This window comes from Plectropomus leopardus, chromosome 15, assembly GCF_026936395.1.
Source record: "Plectropomus leopardus strain MGB_pleo_1.0 chromosome 15, ASM2693639v1, whole genome shotgun sequence".
Classification (NCBI taxonomy): domain Eukaryota; kingdom Metazoa; phylum Chordata; class Actinopteri; order Perciformes; family Serranidae; genus Plectropomus; species Plectropomus leopardus.
Window position 1 is genome coordinate 33,643,502 of NC_142190.1, and position 22,174 is coordinate 33,665,675.

The window sequence follows — 22,174 nt, forward strand, 5'->3', positions numbered from 1 at the left end:
AGGCCTTGACCATGTGTGTAGTCTCCACGGGGAGCCGGGGGTCACATCTGCCCCAATATACAAAGTAAAGTAACAGTAACAAGTAAGTAACAAGTAAGTAAGTTACAAAGTAACTGAGCCCAAGAGATAAATTTTACTATGTTCAACCACTGACAAAAAATAGAAAGCACTAATGAAAACAATATGCCTTACACATTTTGCTATTCACACAGCTGATCGATAGATCGCAGCAGACTGACAGCGTGGTGCAGTACCAGAGACAGACAGCAGAGTTTGTCCTCACAGCATCTGAACAGTTGAGTGGGGGAAAGTGACTTTAGATTTCTACAGAGGACTTTGTTTTAGTCTGAGTTTCCATCAGACTTTAGATGGAATTCTGTCTAAATACGACGACGCATCGCTCCATCTCTCATCCAGCTGCGCTCTGTTGCTTCCATTTTTATCTGGGGCGGATTTAGTGATTTGGGGGCCTGGTGCCCCAGTCTATCTGTCTTGCTTTGATTTCACCCATTCTCTAACTGGGAGTAAAGGTGGGCTGCAGAGCTCCTTCCAAATCTCATTCCAAACTTTCAGAAAAGTTGGCAGCCCTGGTTACAGCAGGGGTTGGAAATGAACTTTTTGTCCACCTGTCACTTTGGCTGGTGGTTTCCAAAATCTACCAGCCACTCAATAGATTACTGTTGTTTTTTCGTTGGCATGTGAAGCAAATCTACCAGCCACATGCATGTTTTACCAGCATGTGGCCAGTGAATAATTTCCAATCCTGATTACAGCCAAGTTTACATTAATGCTTTTTAGTTGAGGTGGGCATTAACTACATTTTGCTACAATTTACACTGATGTCCAATTGAACATTGAACAGAACAAAAATGCTAATACTAAGTTGAACAGATGACATGATGAGTTAATGTTACGAAGCTTAAGTTGGCCATAACGTTAGCGGCTATTAGCTAACTTAAGCTAACGTTACCTAGCAAAGTTTGCTGTACGGTGACGTTATACACATTAGAGTGGTGAAGTAATGAGTCCTAAAACGCGGAAGTCCATTAGTCTCATAGCACTCCCGGTTCCCCTGTCCATAAGTCTATGGGTTTTTTGATGGTTTTTCGGTAAAATGCCCTCAATAAGGTCAGTGGTTAACACAGGCTAAAGATATTTAAACACGATTTTTGAACTTTTAGGTTTTACTCGTCTTAAAAAACTGCTAACAAGTGGCTAAATGGGATTACAGTGTTTGTTGGGGATGTTAGACGTACGGACACAGAAACTCATTAAACCCACTTGTCTGCCTTTACAGCTTTACCAACTCGCACTCGAACTTGTACATTTATCTGTATAATATTTATCGATTGTGTTTTAACATGTTTTTACAGTGTTTGTAGTTGTGACGTTTAATACATGCGACCGCGATGTAGTTCGTGTATAGCCTAATAATAATTTTTTGCATCTGGTGATTTCATTTACGTTTCAAAACACACAAAAGTGGTGTTCATCTGTGAAGATTATCTCGCTGAACAAAACATGTACGTCTCATAAACTTGTGCTTATCAGAGAGCTTATTTTTGGCGATAACTGAGAACCCCATTCAAAAATTCCACAAGGTTTTTGACATGATTTTTGATGAGGGAACCACTACTATGCTTACTTTCTGGTTGACTTGCAAAAATACATCATCCCCTCGCCACTCTATGTTGCTGATATAATATGAGGTCATATATACTTGACACTTTGCAGTAAATTTTGCTAACACTATGTTGCCTTACCTTAAAACAAATGTAGACATCCATGTTTGTTTAGCTTCTTTATGTTGAGCTGCTTAATCCAAAGGAGACACTTTGCTCTGTTTATGTAAGGTTTAATAAGACACTCCATTCTCTTGCCTCTCAGGATACCCCGTATCAGTGTTGCATTTACTCCGTGCACTGTTTGACAATTTTTTTAATTATTATTTCATTAATTTCAGTAAAAACGCAGGAAAATCAAAATTTCTGATGGTTTTCTATAGAGCTCTATGAGCAGGATGTCTGAGAGCATTGTGCAGCATTTTGTTATTGGCTCCTGGCGTTCAAGGGCGGGGCCTAGCAATAGGTCAATTTCTATATATCGACTTCCCTATAATACATCCATGATATATTCACAGTGTGAGGGGCGTGGCCTCGCCAACTTTGAATTTTTGAGCCTTGATTACAACGCCCCCATCTGGCTGATTGGGGTCACATATTCTGTGCATTATTTGCATGCAACTGGTAAATAGTCAAATTTGCAGTAAAGCTTCAGTGATTAGACAAAATTGCAAGGCTGCATAGAATTCGTGGGGATTTACGTAAATTGTTTCAATGCAATATCTCAAGACCATGGAGGGACTGTAAAGCCCCAACAAGACAATAGGTGTCGTATTTGTTGAGCAGCATTCAGACTCAACTTCCTATCATTTGTGAAAATTTTTTTAAAAAATTAAGAAAAAATAAATAAATTCACAGAAAAACAGTAGCGCTTCAGTTGATCCTGCTTTAACCTCTTGATGTAAGTACTCAGTGAAAGATTTTGAAATTGACAAATTATTTTAATAGATCAAAATAATTAAAAGGAACACAGGAAGTTCTTGACAATGTGATACTGCTCCTCAACCATTCATCCATCGTATCATATAGATTTATCTAAAAACGTATTCTTTGCGTAATGCAAAGCCTGAATCACCAGAGCATCTCAGAGCAGTATGTTAGTCATTCAGACACTAAACATACACAGCAATATTTTTTTGTCTTAAATAGGCTCCATGGACCAATTCTTTAGACCACGAATTTAAGATTAAAAAATTCAACCATAATCACTCTAAATCATGTAATAATCTAAATTAGATTTTATGATATTCATGCTTTGCTTTATGTTTATGTTTTTACATGTTTTTCAATCATTTTGGTAAAAGTGCTGTCAACCACTGTTCTAAGAAGAACAAAGATAAGAAATCAAAGGGTACTAAAAAAAATGAGAACAAATCATAGATATGAGGAAGACTAAGAGAGAATCCGTTTGGCATGACAGCTATTGTCTTTTATTATATACAGTGTTGACTGTCTAAGTAATACCTGGGAAGTATGTTTTTGCAATATAAAGTACTGATTGGGCAGTGATTGGCATGTATGTCAGATTGCTGCTGGTGCCTCTGTGACTGTTTTTTGCCAGCATTTTGGTTTTTTGGTTTTTCATATTGTCTGCACTTGTAGGAGCTTTGTTTAAATTCAGATTATAAAAGTAGTATTTCCCTAAAATACCTCATGTCAATGCTAGTAGTTATAGCCTAACTATTAGCTTTTTACTTTTTTTGCATTTAGGTTTCAATAATGATAAAGGTGGTGTTCATTTATGAAGACTATCTTGATGAACAAAACGTGTAAGTATCATAAACGTTTGTTTACTACACAGCTTATTTTCTGCAATGATGCAAAATCCAATGGAAAATCCCATACACTTTTTGATGAGGGAGCCAGGGCAGTGCTAACTTTCATGTTGGCCTACAGAAAAATGTCATCCTTGGTGAGCTCTATTGTCGAGGTGGCCTAATGTTATTAATATACTTCAGTAAACTCCACAGTAGGACACATAGACCATATGACACATACAGCACAAGACAGTTAAAAACATTATGAACATATATTAGAGAGGTAGCAGATAAATGTCAAATCAAAGAGAGCTTGTAAAGGCAGTGCCTGAGATGAGGTGGTATGATTACAAGGTTTCAAGTTTAATTGCTTTTTACTTCTTTAAGTTTATGTTTAAAGGTTTGGTAATTAGTAACAGGAAGATGTTTCAGTAGTTAGTGGCTCTGACTGAGAGGAGTGTTTGCCCAAACTTGCGACATCTGTATTGTACAACACAGTCCCCTCTGGCAGTTGCCCTTGTTGCCTGCCATTACTATCCCTCTGCATTACAAATTGCCTCAGTGGAGGAGGTGCAAATTCATGGATGTAAAAAATGAGTCAAGCATCTGCAAAATGTTAAAAAATACCACAGAGACATTTCAGACCTCAGATCTTCAACCCTTAGGGCCTGCTTTAATATCACACACAATTATATTGCTCCACACAAAATGTGCTTTTCAAAATAAAGCTAAAATATTATACATTAAAATGATTTTCTACTTTCATATAATTTTTTTCTTTCTTTTGGTGTATGCCTTGTCCCTCAAAAAGTGCTTCCAGTTTTATGGCAAATAATGGGTAACTTTGGCAACAGCGTTTGATGAAAACTCAAAAGTTTAATTTCTGTACATCATGAAGGTCTTTACAGTATTCTATTTGAATGTAAGGTCAATTGAGTTAACCTGCTACAGGGGAAAAATGAAAAAGTAAAAAAAGTAACTTCCTGCTACCAATAGGTGGCGCTATGACTATGATTCAAAATTGCACCGCAAATGTCTTCAGGCATGGACTCTTACAAAATCTGTAAAATTCTGTAAAGATCTGACCATCTGAGGTGAAGTTAAAACAGTTTTTGATGTGGAAACACAGAAATTGTCCACCCGACTACGGTAACGCCTTTCAATGAAAACTCACAATATTCATTTTCAAGCATCATCAACATCTTAAGGATATTTTGAAACCATTTTCAGATAAATCGAGTCAACCAACTAGGATTTGGATGTCTTAGTGTAAAACTTTGCCTTTCCTGTGTCAATAGGTGGCGCTCTCATTATCGCTTAAAATTGTCATATAGATGTGTTCAGGGGGTCTCTCATCAAAAGTGAAGTTTGGGGCAGACTGGACCCATGAATCTATTATTCATCTGGATACAGCTGTGGGGGCAGGGCCTTGTTCATTTCTATGAGAGCTGCTCAGTGGCACATGAAGCCAAGCCCCCAGGAAGTGCGCCGCCCTCTAAAGGAAGATTTACATAGTGGCCGAAAGTGGAATTACAGCATCACGTGATGCACACTGGCCCAGAAAGACTTTTCCCCATTTGCTTGACATTGGAAAAGAGACCTCCTTAAATGACTGGATAATTTTTTTTGAGACATGTTGACTTTTCAGAACACATTTTTTATAGTTATTATTGAAAATTAACTTGTAAAGACATAAAATGGTCCATTTTCCGAATAAAGAGGTATTTCTCCAGACATAAAATGAACGCACATAGGACCCACGGAAATCTACCGCGTGAACGCGCATGTAACTCTTATAGTTTCTGACTCAACACAGGCTTCGCGCAGTAATGGATATTTTTGCTGTAATTCATCATTTTTTAATCGCAATTCATCATTTTTAGTATCTTACAACACATCCATATGCTGCTGGCTGTAAAAGTGTAATACAGTTATTAAACGGTACTGAGCATAATTTTTTTTTTAAAGTTGAGTTGTTTAATAATACAAGGGCCAATGTTACATGGCACCACCTTTTATTATATTTGAGTGGAGAGAACACATTTCATTTCTCCGGTCGTGAGTATGATATGATTCCCTGTGAAACTATATGTATATTTGTGTGTGTGTGTGTGTGTGTGTGTGTGTGTGTGTGTGTATGTGTGTATAGAGCGATCGATACACTATATATATATGTATTCATGTGTGGGTGTGTGTGTGTGTGTGTGTAGATAGATAGATAGATAGATAGATAGATAGATTTGTATAGTCTACACATCATTTTTACCCTTTTACAACACATCCATACACTGTTGGCTGTAAAGCCTGCAATATGGACGTCTTACCATGTCTGTGTCAGAGACCAAATATATACTGTCTACGGTCTGTATTCAGACAACCGGCTATCAGTGAGCAGCGCGGAGCACTAGTGACAGTTATTAAACGGTACTGCATGTAGTATTCACTTATAGTTGAGCTATAATACAGGGGGCAATGTTACAATGCACCACCTTTTATTTGTGGGCACAACACATTTTGATTCTGTTAATTTAATTTCTCCGGTTGTGATTACGATATGATTCCCTGATAAGATGTATGTATATTTGTGTGTGTGTGTGTGTGTGTGTGTGTGTGTGTGTGTAGAGAGAGAGATAAATATACCATTATCTGATTATCATGTAGCAAAATATTAAAACCAACTGCACTGCTATTGTTATACCGCCAATTAGCTAAAAAGTTAAGCTACTATGAGAGGAATGCTCGTGAATGAGCGCTGTTCGCTTCGAGCACTTGACTTGGGTACCTTGTGTGAGCGAGCCAGTGAGTCGGAGTCAGTGCTCGGGTATCCAGATTTATAATAGATCCATGGCCTGAGTGAAGGTGAAGTGAAGGTTTAGAAAAGTGAAAAATACCTGGCCCATAGACCATGCGCAGAAGTGATTGACAGCCGAACATGGCCAAGTGCGGCTGAGTGTACCTGAGCACTGACTCCTACTCACCGGCTCGCTCACACAAATAACCCCAGTGCTCGAAACGAACAGCGTGCGTTCACATGAGCATTCCTCTCATAGTCAAGCCACCCTCTGAAGCAAAATTTACATAGTGGCCGAAAGTGGAACTACAGCATCACGTGATGCACACTGGCCCAGAGAGACTTTTCCCCATTTGTTAACATTGGGAAAGAGACCTCCTTAAATCACTGGATAATTTTTTTTGAGACATGTTGACTCTTCAGAACGCATTTTTTATAGCCATTATTGAAAACATCAAGTCCTAAAGACGTAAAATGCGCTATTTTCCGAATCAAGATTTAGAATTCGGTCTTTCTCCAGACATAAAATGAATGCGCATCAGACCCGCGGGACTCTACCGGGACAACGCGCATGTAACTCTAAGAGTTTCTGACACAGCACAGGCTTCGTACCGGCTGTAGTAATGGATATTTTTGCTGTAATTCATCATTTTTTAATCACAATTCATAATTTTTATCATTTTACAACACATCCATACGCTGTCTTAATGTGTCTGTATCAGAGACCATATATACAGTCTACAGTGTGTTTTCAAACTACCGGTTATCAGTGAGCAGCGCGGAGCTCTAGAGACAGTTACTGAAAGGTACTGAATGTATTATTTTTTAAAGTTGAGCTGTGTGATAAAACACGGGGCAATATTACAAGGCACCACCTTTTTATGGGCACAACACGTTTCTGTTAATTTGATTTCTCCGGTCGAGATTACGATATGATTCCCTGATGAGTTGTATGTATATGTGTGTGTGTGTGTGTGTGTGTGTGTGTGATAGATATACTATTATCTGATAATCACGTAAATATTAAAACCGACAGCACCGCTGTCATTATACAGCCAATTAGCTGCTGTTGCTCATAAGCTAAGCTACTACGAGGAGGCTTCGTGCACCGGTGCTGTTACGCTTGGCACTTTTCCGGGTCATCTGTGTGAGTGAGCCAGTGAGTGGGAGTCAGTGCTCGGGTACACTCAGCCGCGTTCGACTGTCGTTAATCACTTCTACGCATGCTCTATGGGCCAGTAGATCCGGGTATTTTACATTCTATAAAAAAGAGTTTTCTCTGCTTCATGCGCCCCTGAGCAGCTCTCATAGAAATGAATGAGGCCCCGCCCCCACAGCTGTATCCAGACTTCCTTATAATACATCCATGCTCATAGTAGCTTAGTTTATTAGCAACAGTCGCTAATTGACGGTATTATGACAGCGGTGCTGTCAGTTTTAATATTTACGTGATAATCAGATAATGGTATATTTATCTCTCTCTCTGTACACACACACACACACACACACACACACACACACACACACACACAAATATACATACAACTTATCATGGAATCATATCGTAATCACGACCGGAGAAATCAAATTAACAGAATCAAAAAGTGTTGTTCCTACAAAAATATATTAAAAGGTGGTGCCTTGTAACATTGCCCCTTGTATTATTACACTGCTCAACTTTAAGTAAATACTACGTTCAGTATCGTTTAATGACTGTCACAAGTGCTCCGCGCTGATCACTGATAACCGATTGTTTGAATACAGACTGTAGACTGTATATACGGTCTCTGATATGATACAGCGTAAGACGTCTATATTACTTTACAGCCAACAGCGTATGGATGTGTTGTACAATGGTAAAAATTATGCATTATGATTCAAAAACATCCATTACTATGACCGGCACGAAGCCTGTGTTGTGTCAGGTACTCCAAGAGTTACATGCATGTCCAGACATTTTATGTCTGGTAAAAATACCAAATTCCGAATCTTTATTCGGAAAATGGCGCATTTTACATCTTCAGAACTTAATGTTCTTAAAAATGGCAATTTAAAAATGCGTTGAGTCAACATGCCTCAAAAAAATATTCATTGATTTAAGGTGGTCTCTTTCCCAATGTTAACCAAATGGAGAAAAGTCTTTCTGGGCCAGTGTGCATCACGTGACGCTGTAATTCCACTTTCGGCCACGTAAATTTTGCGTCTGAGCATGGAGCACTTCCGGCCTGCACTGAGCAGCTCTCATAAGAAATGAACGAGGCCCCGCCCCCACGCCTTATCCATATTTATAATAGATCCATGCTTCATGCGCCACTGAGCCCTCAAAAAGACAATTCATTTGAGAAAATAATAATAATAATTCCTTTAGTTTCAAGAGGGTATATAATATAAATGTCCTATAATAATCACCAGACATTAGGCGGAAGGAGAGTAACACCGGACACCGGTAATCTGAAGGACACATTGAAATAGCGGAACCACAGCGTGAACGCAGCAAACATACCCGAACAGTTTACACAGGCGCACTCAAGCAGCCTCCATGACAGCTAACAGTTGACAACAACAGCAAGGTAAACAGCTTTTTCTTTCTGTCAGTGCACGCTGTCACACACAGCTAGAGACACCTCCAGCTGTTCTCGCCATGGACGGCTGTGTGTACTGTCCAACAGCACACAAACAAACACACACACCGACACAACAGAGGCAGAGAGCACTCCATCACACCGCTGTGACAATAACTGACACAACGGACTGTCACCGGCAACACACAGCAGCTCCCTCACAAACTACAACTACATATATGTCGAGTTGCTTTGAATGTTTTTTTTCTCTGAAATGAGTGTAACGTCACCAACACACCGAGACAAGAGTCCAATAATGCAGTATTCTCATTTGTGTAACGTTATTTGGAAAAAAAAAGCACAGTGGGTAAAAAACAACAGAGTCGTTGGAGAGTTCAAATAGGTTTAACATGAGTGCATGCTGGATTTAACCAAAGAAAACATACATTTATTTGTGTTTTCTTGGGTTTAACGAAGCTAACCCTCAATGTGAACATGCTGAGTGAAGAAATGTCGAGGCTGAGTGTCTCTCATTGTCTTCCCCTGTAACGGTTCCTCTGGAGGCTGCACACAACACTGGATGAACTGATAGGACTAACTACATTAAAACCACGTTATTACAGTTTGTAGATTAACAATTTGTTGATTCGTGTTAGAGCTTAATCAACAGCGTACATATTAAACATGAGGTGTGTCTTCATTCAACATCCATGAAGACAAATATGGTAATATAGAGCGAGACAAAAAAAGGTTGTGTATGAGGGTTCAGTTGCAGCTAATTTAAATATGAGTAGCTTGGGTGTCTGCTGGTTTTCATGATTTATCTGTGAAAATGAGAGCCACTGCCATCAGTGAGCCATCACTATGATGTGCTCATTCCACTACAGGAGAGACTTAAGGTTCTCTGCAATAAGCTGCGAAAAATATCTGCATATATCAGTATCTGTGTTTGAAAATATTGGTATATTGGATACTGGAAAAAATCCAATATGGTGCATCCCTAACATGCAGCTAGTGCAAACTCAGCAAGCAAGGCCTGTTTCTGTCTCAACATGTCTGTGTCCCTGTGCATATGGCAGCTGCAGAGAAATGGGCTTTCCACTGTGGTGTGGAGGACCTGGTCTGACCTGCACAGAACTCTGACCTCAAACTCATCCACCTCAGTCAGCTCAGTGTTTCCTGCCAGACAACTAACAAACCAGCCATGTGAACAGTGTGCTGCTGATCTCTGTTGCAGTCGATGTTGGCCTCTCTGTCCACCATGATGTCGCATGGCTTCAAGAGCAGTAAGCAGGACTTCACCTTTGGACCATGGAAAGTGACTGCTGCCAGAAACCACATCATGAAATCCAAAGACATTGAACGGTGAGCTGTTCCTCTTATAGCAGGTAGCAGAGAGGGCCGGGAAAAACATAAATGATGTCAATATCCTGATATGAGACTTGATATCCTCTCAGATTTTGGATATGGTAATGTCCTAAGTCAGGGGTGTCCAGTCTTTTATGAATGGGGGCTGGATTAGATAAAGTGAAAATACCAGGGTGGCAGCTGCCACCACAACATGTGGATTATTTAAACCAAAAAAACCTTTACAAATGACAAACATGACATAACCATTTCATCTTTCACTGAAAAAGAATTTGCTTTCAAATTTACACATCTTTGCTGCAGGTTTCTGTATTGGCAGGATTCTAGCCTTACAATACATACCAAAACACAAGTTATGATTCAATATGAAGGATTATATCACAAAACTGTAAGCACTGTAAGGACCACTCCACCAAATACATAAAATGTGAGTAGAAAAAGGTAACTTTTTTAATGCAGTTAGAACAGTAGGACCTATATTCATACTACCCCTGTAACAAGTTTGAATGGCAGAATCTTGTGACAGCCCTGCTATCTAGCAGTCAGGGGTTGAACACAACACATGTTAACTATTGATTTAAAAATTGATAGTGTATTTATTTTCAAAAACACTATCACAAAACCTGAAATCGCAATGCTCAAATGTTTAGATTTTTTTTAACACCCCTTCTTTGCTGTGTTCATGTCTGCTACCGAGCAGGAAATGTCAGCTGTTAGGTTACTCCTCGTTATCTTGTTTGTTGTTTCTTCATGAAAACACATTAGTTCCTCTGTGGGGTTTCCACTTGGTTCATGTCCACAAACTGTGTGATCGTCCTACCATCGTGAGGTGAACGGAAAAATCCAAAGTGATCTGGCTTTATTTACCAATAATATGTAGGGCTACAGGGTATGTTTTAAACAACAAGCTGAGGGCCATTTAAAATCCATCCAATGGCCAGATTTGTTCCCGGGCCAATTTTTTAAAAGAAAACATGCCCTCCAAACCCCCAGGCCCGTGGCATGTTTTCTGGGGCGCCCAGTAGCTCAGCTGATAGAGCGGGAGCCCCATGTACAGAGGCTACATCCTTGCTGCAGTGGCTATGTGTATGATTCCAACCTTGGCCCATTGCTGCATGTCATCCCCTCTCTCTCTCTCTCTCTCCCTTTCACGCTTAAGCTGTCATAAAAAATCCTTTAAAAAATAATGCATGTTTTCTTTAAAGATCACAAAAAAGGTATTAAAAAATGCATTTTTTCTTAAAAGTTTCCAGAAATTTTTAAAGAACAAAAAGAAGAAAAATAATTCCCAACATTTCATCTTAAAAAATCACCCAAATTTTTTGAAGAAAAAGAAATCCATACAAAACTTTTTCTTTAAAATTTACCAGAATTTTTTAAAGCAAACTTTAAAAGGAATTTAAAAAAAGCATTCTTAAACAATCAATTCCCCCACACACAGACACAAAAATTGGCCAAAAAATTTTCTTTAAAAATCGCCAACATTTTTAAAAGAAAATGGCTCAATTTTTTTTAAAGAACACAAGCCTCCCAAACCTGTGGGCCTGTGGGTTTGAAAGCCATGTTTTCTTTTCAAAGTTCTGGAAAAGTCATGTAAGGTTATTGGTAAAAATGTGAATGAACCCTGTGGTACAGTACTTAAACAGAATAAACTGCAGCCAATCTGTTACCACATCTCAGTAAGCTGTAGACATGTATTCATGGTTACGACATGAACAATATTAGCTTAGCATCTGCAAAGAGCAGAGCATGTAGAAAAACTACTTTGCAGACTGATAAAACTTTGCAATATAGAACTAAAGAGTGTGTTTTTTGAAAGAAAGGTTAAGTGTGATGTTTCAAAAGTGTTCCAGCTGTCAGCAGTTTGTTGTTTTCCTTTCCAGGTTAGCTGAGGAGATGAACATGCCTTCTCTTCCAGAGATGCTGTTTGGAGACAACCTCCTGCGCATCCAACACACAGACGGCTACGGCATCGAGTTCAACGCCATCGATGCCCTAAAGAGAGTCAACAACATGGAGGATGCTGTGAAGGTGGCGTGTGCTCAGGAGTGGCTGGAGAGCAGGCAAGATGAGCAGCACAGAGTGTCACCACAGCTCGGGGGTTGTTCTTTTGTTTATGTGTTTCAAGCAGCAGCTTAAAGTTAGCATGAACAGCAATCATTTGAAAAACTCAAAGTTGGTCTCCTGCAGAATGACTTGAATTCTGTCCACAGAGAGTTTTATCATGCATTTAAGAAGCTACTGCTGATTTGGCATAGGAAACAGACAGTAATCTGTTATTTGACATGTTCTCTAAAACCTGGTGGGGATTTTCAAACAGTACCACGTACGGACTCACTTTGAGCCCAGCAGCTGCCTGTCCACTGGTGTCCCCCACATAGGACAAATGCATCAGATGTCCTTCCTGTTCAGACACATCCTGAGTTTGGACTCTTTGGATGAGCTCAGGCCCAGTTGAAAGCTCTCTGCTGCATTCAGACAAACAAAAGCAAAAGAGAAGAGCTCCTGCAGTATGAAATGTCCTGTGCTCATCCTCACATTTGCACTGACCTACACCTGCCTGTCCATGCTTGACATTTATTCCTTTGAAACCTGGATTAACATCATGTACATTGTGCTGCATTCGGACACCTTTCAAGTATTTTAACCTATGAACCTTGAGCAAATTTATTTGATTACATTTTGAAAAACATGGGAAAAAAGGCAATGAGCAAGTTGGCAAGAAATGTTCTAAAAATTGCAAGATTTAGAAAATTTTAAATTAATTTAAAAGAAGCTATGGGGGGGGAAATCTGAGAACTATATAATTATCATATACATACATAAAGGTATGTTTCAGAAAGATTATTATTTTTTAAGCACTTTTTTTTAGGTAATTTCCTTTTTTGTCTTTTTTCCATCTTTCTTTCTTACAATGTAATTGTCAGCATTTAAAAAAAAACAAAACTTTTTACTAATTTCTTGCTGGGGGTCATTTCTTCCTAAGTTTTGTCTCTGTTAAGCATCTCTGAGTATTGTGAAAAGCGCTCTATGAATAAAATGTATTATTACTATTATTAAGTTGTTTGTTGCCTTCTTCCCATGTTTTTGAAAGAAATCGAGCCAATTTACATAGGTTGCAAAGTGTTGAGTGAGTCCAGTTTATCTCTTGAAGGAGTGAGACAAAAAAGCATGGAAACAGTGTTTGTTGAGTTTGGTAGCAGGATGCGATCGCTCCTCTGGCAGCCATGCAGTTTACTTTCATTAATGACAGATATTGTTTCATATTAGAGCTGTGATTTGCATGTATGATATAAAAACAATTTTGATATTAAAGGATATCATAAAAGACAACAGTGTGCGTTTATCCAGCTGTTGGGTGAGACAGCAGGACATCACAGACAGCACCTGCAGGGACACTGTCACAACAAAAAATGTGACAGACTTATAAAGGTGTTCATTCCCAGAGACACAAAGACTGCTGCCTGTGATGTTAACATGAGTGTCTGTGATCTCCTTCCAGAGCTGACTCTGAACACTCCAAAGAGGTGGTGAGACCTTATGACTGGACCTACACCACAGACTACAGGGGCACTCTTATAGGAGAGAGCATGCAGATGAAGGTGAGTCATTTTAGGACCCGAGTGGAGCACTCAAAGCCCTTTCACACTTCAAGTCACATTCACCTGCTCAGAATCACATTCACACACTGGTGGCCATGGTGACCCTACACCTGCCACTGGCTTCTCAATAAAACATTCACACACACACACACACTCACACACTGATGGAACAGCCATCAGGAGCAATTTGGGGTTCAGTATCTTGCCAAAGGATACTTGGGAAAGATAGGACATGTTGACTGGATTAGCTGGGGATCAAACCACCAATGTACTGATTAGCAGATGACTCACTTTACTTCCTGAGCCTCAGCTGCCCATTTGCTATGTGGATGTGACTTGTGTCCACAGGCCTGCTCTAAGGAGCCACTTTAACATTCCCCATGTATCTTCCTGTTATGTGACTTCACTTACATTCCGGAGCATAGTTATGTGAAAGAGGTGGGGTATTTTATCACCAGGGACATCATCAGAACCATGAATGAAGTACTTCATATGATATTAGATTAGAAGGTGATACTAATTACCTGCGTTGATGTTATGTTAATTGGACAGCAAGAAGTCATAGTCATCAGGCGCCATAGTCACAACACTTCTTAGTACTAAGAGTTTCTCCTAGTAACAAAATTTTATGACATTTTTTAAATTTTTTGACATGGTCTATGAATTGCCCCTTTAATTTGAGATTAGATCCTGTTAAAGATAATAATTATTCACAAAACATCTTAGCCCTTAAGAGAGCTCCTAAGGTGAAAAACTGTTAGAAGTAGGAGGGGGGACTTTAGATTGAAGATTTTGTGAAGCAGAGGAGAAAACGGCAGAAACATGTAGAATAAATATTCTCCAAATGCAGGATGACAGTGAGTAAATGAAATGCTACAGATTTGATGGTGCAGGGAGAATATTTCTGCTCAATCTCTGTAGACAGTCACCTATATCTCCAACCCCACACAATAACAATATATTGCCAGAAATAAAGTGAGGACAACTCTAAGGTTTTTGCAACAGTAAAACAGAGCTCTTACAGTCTCATATTGTGACACAGTTCATTTCATTTCTAGTGTCCATACCATTGAGGCTCACTACAGGGCGTGTCTGTGACAACCAGTCACTTCTGTTAAAAGTATGTGTCATACCTATTAACAGGGTCAACCACAGCTCCTTACTAAGCTTAAAGTATCTGTCCCTTCCTTGCTCAGTTGTTCTGAGAATGTTCATAAATCAGTTCTAAGCAAGGACTCCTTGCTTTAAATTTTTGGGCTAAGTTAGGAGCACTCTGAGAGTATTCTTAGAATGTTTGTGAATACGGCCCATGAAAACGACAGCCTATAATCTTATAAAAGAATAAGAAAATATAGAAACACTGAAAATAATACAGAGGTATGATAACTAGTTTAAGAGAGAATATCTTGTGTTGGTTTTATTGGTGAGTTCCACCGTGTGTGGATTATTTTTCTGATAAAAGATCTTCTTTGTATTTCCAGTGATCATTGCACATGTGTCTCCTGTTATTCTGTTCTGCAGTGATGAATCAGAGTGTAAAATCAGCCACACTGTCAGATATCACTGCGGGGAAAAAAAAACAAACTAAAATCATCATGTGTTTATTGTGTTAAACAATTTCTCCATTTGTGAAAAGCTTTGTTTTAAAATCAGAGTGAAAATAGAAAGCCTGGAACAATAAAATAATTCTACTGACCTTATAAAAATATAAACTTGTTTTATCTGTGTGACCTGTGGAGCAGGTTAGCTGTTCAGCATGAGTTACCATGGTGATTTATCCCGATAAAAAGTGGACCAGCTTTGTGGTGCTGAAAACCCAGAGTTAACGCTGAAGTTACCTCGCTAACTCTTAATCCTGCTTTGTAGTACACACCTCTGTTCTTCTGTCTGCTGTCCTTTGCAGGTGACAAAGACAGCAGAACGTATCGACATGGAGAAGCTGAAGGCGAGGGAGCAGATCATGTTCTTTGATGAGGTGCTGCTGTTCGAGGACGAGCTGCATGACCACGGCGTCTCAATGATCAGCGTCAAAATTGTGAGTGCTGTGTTGATGATGAACAGGTGATGCTGTCGATCTAAACAAGGAGCAGATTTACTAACAGTTCAGAGTCAGATGGAGCTTTGAATGGATTTTTGAGCCACAGTCTGTGTTATCAGGACCCCTTATTCATTTAATTGAAAGCCCAGCTCTCAGTTTCAGGAATCACACTCACACAGACGCACACATTCACACCTAAAGAGTTTCCCGTAATGCAGTCAGCTCCTGGATCTAGCCAACAGGTCCATCCTGGGAGTGAGGGGGAGCTCAGCAGGCAAATTTCTGTGGTGGGATTAAACAAGATCACTACGCTTAGAGAAGAAATACAGATGTAGCATTCCGCACTGATTTCTGTTTTTTACTGTATCATGATACGATGTTGCATGCAAACAGTGTGAAGAAATGAATTTAGCAAGAGCGGCTCTGCAGTGTCACATGATCCTGTGTGTCTTGTTGTTGATGCAGAGGGTGATGCCCACCAGCTTCTTCTTGTTGCTGCGTTTCTTCCTCCGAGTGGACGGAGTGCTGATTAGAATAAACGACACACGTCTGTATCATGAGGTGAGTTGGTTTCCTGCAGGACACAGTACACTGCCTGGTGTTTTTTTTTTAAATAATATATTTACTGCTTTTTTTCATATAAACACGGAACAGCTCAGACATGACATGACAAGATTAAAACATAAGAAAAAAAAGACAAAGTGGAATAAGATAACATCAAAACATAATGATAACGGGCATTATGTTTATCCCCAAGCTCAGCTTAAATGGTCTTTCGTGTTTGATATGTCCATCTGGGAGACCAAGAAGGAGGCACACAGGGTCTAACTCTGTTGGAACACCAAGAAAATGGATAGTTCATTCACAATATCCAACCAATATCTATGCAGGCTTCACGTGTGTGGTGTTTAATGAGCAAGTCATAGAATCGAAATGTAGCTGAAGTGATTCTGTCTTCGGGTAAGGCTGAAATGAGTAATAGATGGTGATGCTGTTTTGCTTTCCAGGCTGGAAAGAATTACATGCTGCGAGAATTCAGCACGAGGGAAAGCAAGATAGCAGAACTGAAGGTGAGCTGTGGCACAACATGCACTGATAACAGGCAGCAGAGCACAGCTACAGAGGTCTGCTCACACCTCTGCTCCTGCTGCACAAGAACATCTCCAAAGAAAGTGTTTTTGAGTATGGAAATACATTCTTCACCCCAACTGCCCTACTTTCCACTTCAAATCTTTTTTTTTCAGCTGCATCTCACACTGTCCATCAGTAGATGGAGTTGTTGGCACGGTTGGGTAGAAGTATGACACTCGGCCATTTGATTGCGTATGTGTAGAGATGGTAACCCTGTTCAAAAATGTTATGGATGTCCTTGATCCTTCCACATGTGAGGCTCTTGTTGGGACTGCTGTATCATAAAACTTCAAATAGTAGCCTGGGCTATTATTTGCTTAAATCACTGTACTCAACAGGCTTATATTTAAAGAGGCGTCTATTTGGGACAGGCTTTTGGTAACTTTCACAAAAAACTATTGCTCAGCAAAGATGGAACTACAATTAAAATATTTCATTTTTTGAGACCTGGGCAAATTGGCTTTAGTTTATTTAAAAACGTGGGGAAGAAGGTAATGAGCAACAAAAGAAGAAATTACCCAAAGGTTAGCAAGAAATCTGTGAAAAGTACAAGAAAATTACTTGGCCAAAAATTGGCCAAAAAATACTATAAAGCATGAAATGACCTGAAAGAAAATGCTTGAAATTATATTAAGTCTGTAAAATAATTGTAAATACAGTTCATTGGACATTTTTTCATAGCTTTTTATAAAATAGTCTTCTACATCTGTTAATCTCTTTTTTTGCATCTGTAATTGTTCACTATGCTGATAATATTGTCTTCTGTGGTGATCAACGTTTCAGTAAATTGAACTGAATGATTGAATTGTGTAGAATCTAACCAAGTTAATGATGTCTGTAGTGTGTTCATACTGACAAAACTTTATATATTATATATATATATATATACACATGTATGTGTGTGTGATCTAAGCAGCTAACTAACGTTAACATCAGCAGGTGGCCAAAAACCCGGTTTTGTACATCCAGAGAACTTCTATAAAAATGAACTGTATGGCAACTCGACTGCTCTTCTCATTGAGACATTGTCAAAATGTGTCTCCACACCGCTCTAGTAAACGGAACTGGGTGTTTAATCAGGACTGGGCTTTTGTTTGAAGTTTTAACTGTATTAAGCAGTTCTCTCTCACACACACACATACAAACACACACACACACTCATCCATCTATGTGGGGTTTTTTTCTACATCATCCATCCATCAGTTAAAGCCTGTGCTGTATTTCCTGTTTGTTTTGTTTTGTTTTGTTTTGTTTTGTTTTGTTGTCTTTAGTTTCATTGTATGTGTCATTGTTTGTCTCTTTTGCACATTTATATGTTGTTGTTCCTGTTCTCACTTTTTCCGTTATCACTGCATTTCACAATAAAAATAAAGAAATCATATCAATTTGCTCAGGTTTCAAAGGGTTAAATGAAACCTTTGCCATAAAGCCTCCTTGTGTAACTGTGATGATATATTTCTTGTTGTCATGTGAACATGTTGGTTTGTTTCTCCTTCAGAACGTCCCTGCTGCTCTGTACACGGATCCCAATGAGATCGCCCAGCACTTAACCCTGAAGCTTACAGAGTGTGAGAAGCTGGAGCTTCCTGAGATGCAGCCTCACACAGCTGCTGACGACAGCCGCCAGTGACCAGTTTATAATCACAGCTCTACGTTGATGTCCTGCATGATCAAACATGGGAAAAGTCATCTGGAACCACATCCATAACTGTACAGTAACATAACAACCATCGATCTGTCCCTCAGATATCTGCACGCGGATAGTTTTTATTTGTGAGCACTCTGATGGTGTGTTGTTAGACCTCTCTGACCTGGCTTTAGACACGTTCACCAAGTTGTCAGTGCAGAGTGATGCACTGTGATGTCATCCAAACTTTAACCCCAGTGACATACGTTGGTCTAGCATCTATTTCTGTTCATATTTGAACTGATTTTGTTTTAAGAGACTTTTTTTTCCGCTGTCAAATTGATCGTCTGTTTTACACGAAAGGCTTGGTAGGGTAGCTGTTTGTTATATTAGTATATCAATGATGTGTTTGTAAAAAAAGCTACACTAAACAGCACTGTATTTTCTGAAGTCATCAAGAATTTCTGTAAATACGTCGATTGTATTTTCTACGGTGACTTATGGAAGGGGACAAAGCTTATTTCCACCTCCTGAATCGATATAAATATGTCTTCCATATGGCCAAATACATTCTGTTTGTGCAAATATAGTTACCTGCTTATCTTCTGCTGGATTCTTGTCTGTTGAGCATGTTTAGAGGGGGTTTGTTGTATAAAAGGTCTCTACCAATACTGATCCTGTAAATGAATCCAGCATTCAACCCAAATTAAACTTCATCAAACAGTGTGACCTGTGTTTAGTTTAACAACATCAGCAGTGACCAGGGTGGTGGTGGTGATTTAATGTTGCAGTAGGAACTGGGACTCAAAGCAAAGAATATAGATTTACAGGAATTATTATAATAAATCTGTGCAATTAAAATATGGAATTTTTCATCCATCCTATAAAATAATTCCCCTGAGAGTGCGTAGAATCCCAAAGAAAGAGAAGAGTAACAAAAAACATCAATGAGCCACATGCTTCTTCATTACAGTAGACATTCATACTATATTTCATTTGGACTCACTCCATCCTGCTGCCACAGTTACTCTTTAGAGCAGCAAATGTGGATTAATCCGCTGCTGAAAATAGTTCCAAACAAATGCACTAAGAAACTACAGTAAGCAACTGTTTTGAGTCTTTTAAAAAATGAATTTATTTGTGAGCTGTTTTTAAAGAATATGAGTAGACTCCAGTAGAAAAAAAACCCAGTCATCATCATGAAAAATTGAGCAATAACTTTTTTTTGTTGTGGTGCCAGCAATACACCACTTCAAAGGAACCAATTAACTAATCAGTTATTAATAAATGTGCTTGGATAGAGAGATGCAAATAGGACAGCAAAGACAAAGTATTTAGCGATACATAAACACATAGTTGATTTGGGTATTTTCTTTTCGCTATTCAGTTTAGTTTATTTTAAGTGACCAATGCAGATTTCTTGCACTGTAAAAGAAAATAACTATGAATTGCACAATAAGATTCAAGATTCAAGATTCAAAGTGTTTATTGTCATATGCACAGTATGGAAACATGTTTCCCTGTACAATGAAATTCTTACTTTGCTGTCCACAGAATGCCTAACGTTTAGCAAATATAAAAGAAATATGAAATAGAAATTTAAAAATTTAAAAATTTACAATAGAAGAAATTTAGAAATTTACAATAGAAGTAGAAAGAACAGTGCAAATAAAACAGTACAGTGCAAATTCGAACAGTGCAATTGTGCATGTGTAAACAAAGTAGTAAACTGTCTGGTACAGTTATGAGGTCGTGTGTGTGAGGTAGTTGCTGTGTGGACTCCTGTCAGCAGTTTAGGAGTCTGATTGCAGCGGGAAAGAAAGAGTTCTTTAGTCTAGTGGTCCTGCATTTCACACTTCTGTACCTCCGGCCTGAGGGTAGAAGTGTGAACAGACCGTGCTGGGGGTGGGTGGGGTCCTTTAGGATGGAGGCAGCTCTGCTGTGGACTCTGCGGTGGTAGATGCTCTGCAGAGAAGGCAGTGGAGTCCTGATGATCTTCTCAGCAGTCTTCACCACTCTCTGCAGGCGTTTGCGGTCCACAGCAGTAGCACTGCCGTACCACACGGTGATGCAGCTGGTCAAGATGCTCTCAACGATGCAGCTGTAGAAGTTGCTGAGGATCTTTGGCGACATGCCAAATTTCCTCAGCCTCCTCAGGAAGTACAGCCGCTGTTGCGCCTTCTTAACCAGCTGTGTGGAGTTGAGTGTCCAGGTGAGGTCCTCGCTGATGTGGACGCCCAGGTATTTAAAGCTGCTCACCCTCTCCACTTCAAGCTCCCGGATGAAGAGTGGCTGCTGAGGTCTCCTCTCCTTCCTCATGTCCACTATCATCTCCTTGGTCTTGTCTGTGTTGAGGGTGAGGTTGTTGTCCTCACACCATGACACCAGACTGGCCACCTCCCTCCTGTAGGCCGCTTCGTCGCCGCTAGTGATCCGTCCTATCACTGCGGTGTCGTCTGCAAACTTCAGGATGATGTTTTCCTTATGGGAGGCGACGCAGTCATGAGTGAACAGGGTGTAAAGGATGGGACTGAGGACACATCCTTGTGGGGTGCCAATGTTTGTTGTAATGCTGGCTGAAGTCCTGTTACCGATTCTGACAGACTGGGGCCTGCCAGTCAGAAAGTCTAGGAGCCAGTCACAGAGGGCGGGGTGCAGACCAAGTGAGGACAGTTTGTGGGTGAGCTTGTGGGGGATGACTGTATTAAAGGCAGAGCTGTAGTCAACAAAGAGTATCCTGATGTAGGAGTCTTTGTTTTCCAGGTGGGAGAGGGAGTAGTGGAGGGCGGCAGCAATGGCGTCAGAGGTGGACCTGTTGGGCCGGTAGGCAAACTGCAGGGGGTCCAGGGTGTCCGGTAAGCTGTTCTGAATGTGGGCCAGCACCACTCTCTCAAAACACTTCATGATGATTGGAGTGAGTGCTACTGGCCTGTAGTCGTTCAGACAGGTGGGTGGGCTCTTTTTGGGGAGGGGGACGATGGTTGTGGTCTTGAAGCAAGAGGGAACAATGCTCTGACTGAGGGAAAGGTTGAAGATAGAGGTGAGAACATCAGCCAGCTCGTCGGCACATGCTCTGAGAGCCCTCCCAGGAATGCAGTCTGGTCCTGCTGCCTTGCGGGGGTTGATCTTCCTCAGAGCTCTGTGTACCTGGCCTGATGAGACGGTTGGTGGGGGTGGGGTGGGGGGTTGAGTGGACCCGGTGTGTGTGTGCCTCTCTGTGTGGTAGCTGGAGTTCTCAAAGCGGGTGTAGAAGAGGTTGAGGTCATACGGCAGGAGCTCACGGAGCTGATGGTGGTCCTGTAGTCCGTGATGTGCTGCAGGCCTTGCCACATTCGCCCGGCATCAGCAGTGGAGTAGAGGCCGTCCAGCTTCTCTGTGTACTGCCTCTTAGCCACTGTGATGGCTTTTCTCAGTCCATACTTCCCAGCTTTGTACTCTGTCTCATTGCCTGATCTAAAAGCAAGAGAGCGAGCACGCAGCATGTGGCGTACCTGACTGTTAATCCAGGGCTTCTGATTGGGGAACTTTCGGACTTGTATGGTGGGTACAATGTTTTCAACACAAGTGCTGATGTACCCAGTCACATACTCAGCATAGTCCTGTATGCTGACAGAAGAGTCCTCTAAAGTGGCTGCAGTCCGAAACACATCCCAGTCTGTCCGAGCAAAACAGTCCTG

At 40.2% G+C, this 22,174-nt stretch overlaps 1 protein-coding gene across 1 annotated transcript; it reads left to right on the top strand.

Moving 5' to 3' along the window:
- Positions 1-8,585: 8,585 nt before the first annotated feature.
- tiprl (TIP41, TOR signaling pathway regulator-like (S. cerevisiae)) lies at positions 8,586-19,223 on the top strand. The gene is made up of 8 exons (XM_042499130.2): positions 8,586-8,740; positions 9,969-10,096; positions 11,983-12,162; positions 13,602-13,701; positions 15,605-15,736; positions 16,205-16,300; positions 16,747-16,809; positions 18,369-19,223. The coding sequence occupies exons 2-8, from the start codon at positions 9,972-9,974 to the stop codon at positions 18,498-18,500; spliced, it is 828 nt and encodes a 275-aa protein (XP_042355064.1). The 5' UTR covers positions 8,586-8,740; positions 9,969-9,971; the 3' UTR covers positions 18,501-19,223.
- The last annotated feature ends 2,951 nt before the right edge of the window (positions 19,224-22,174 follow it).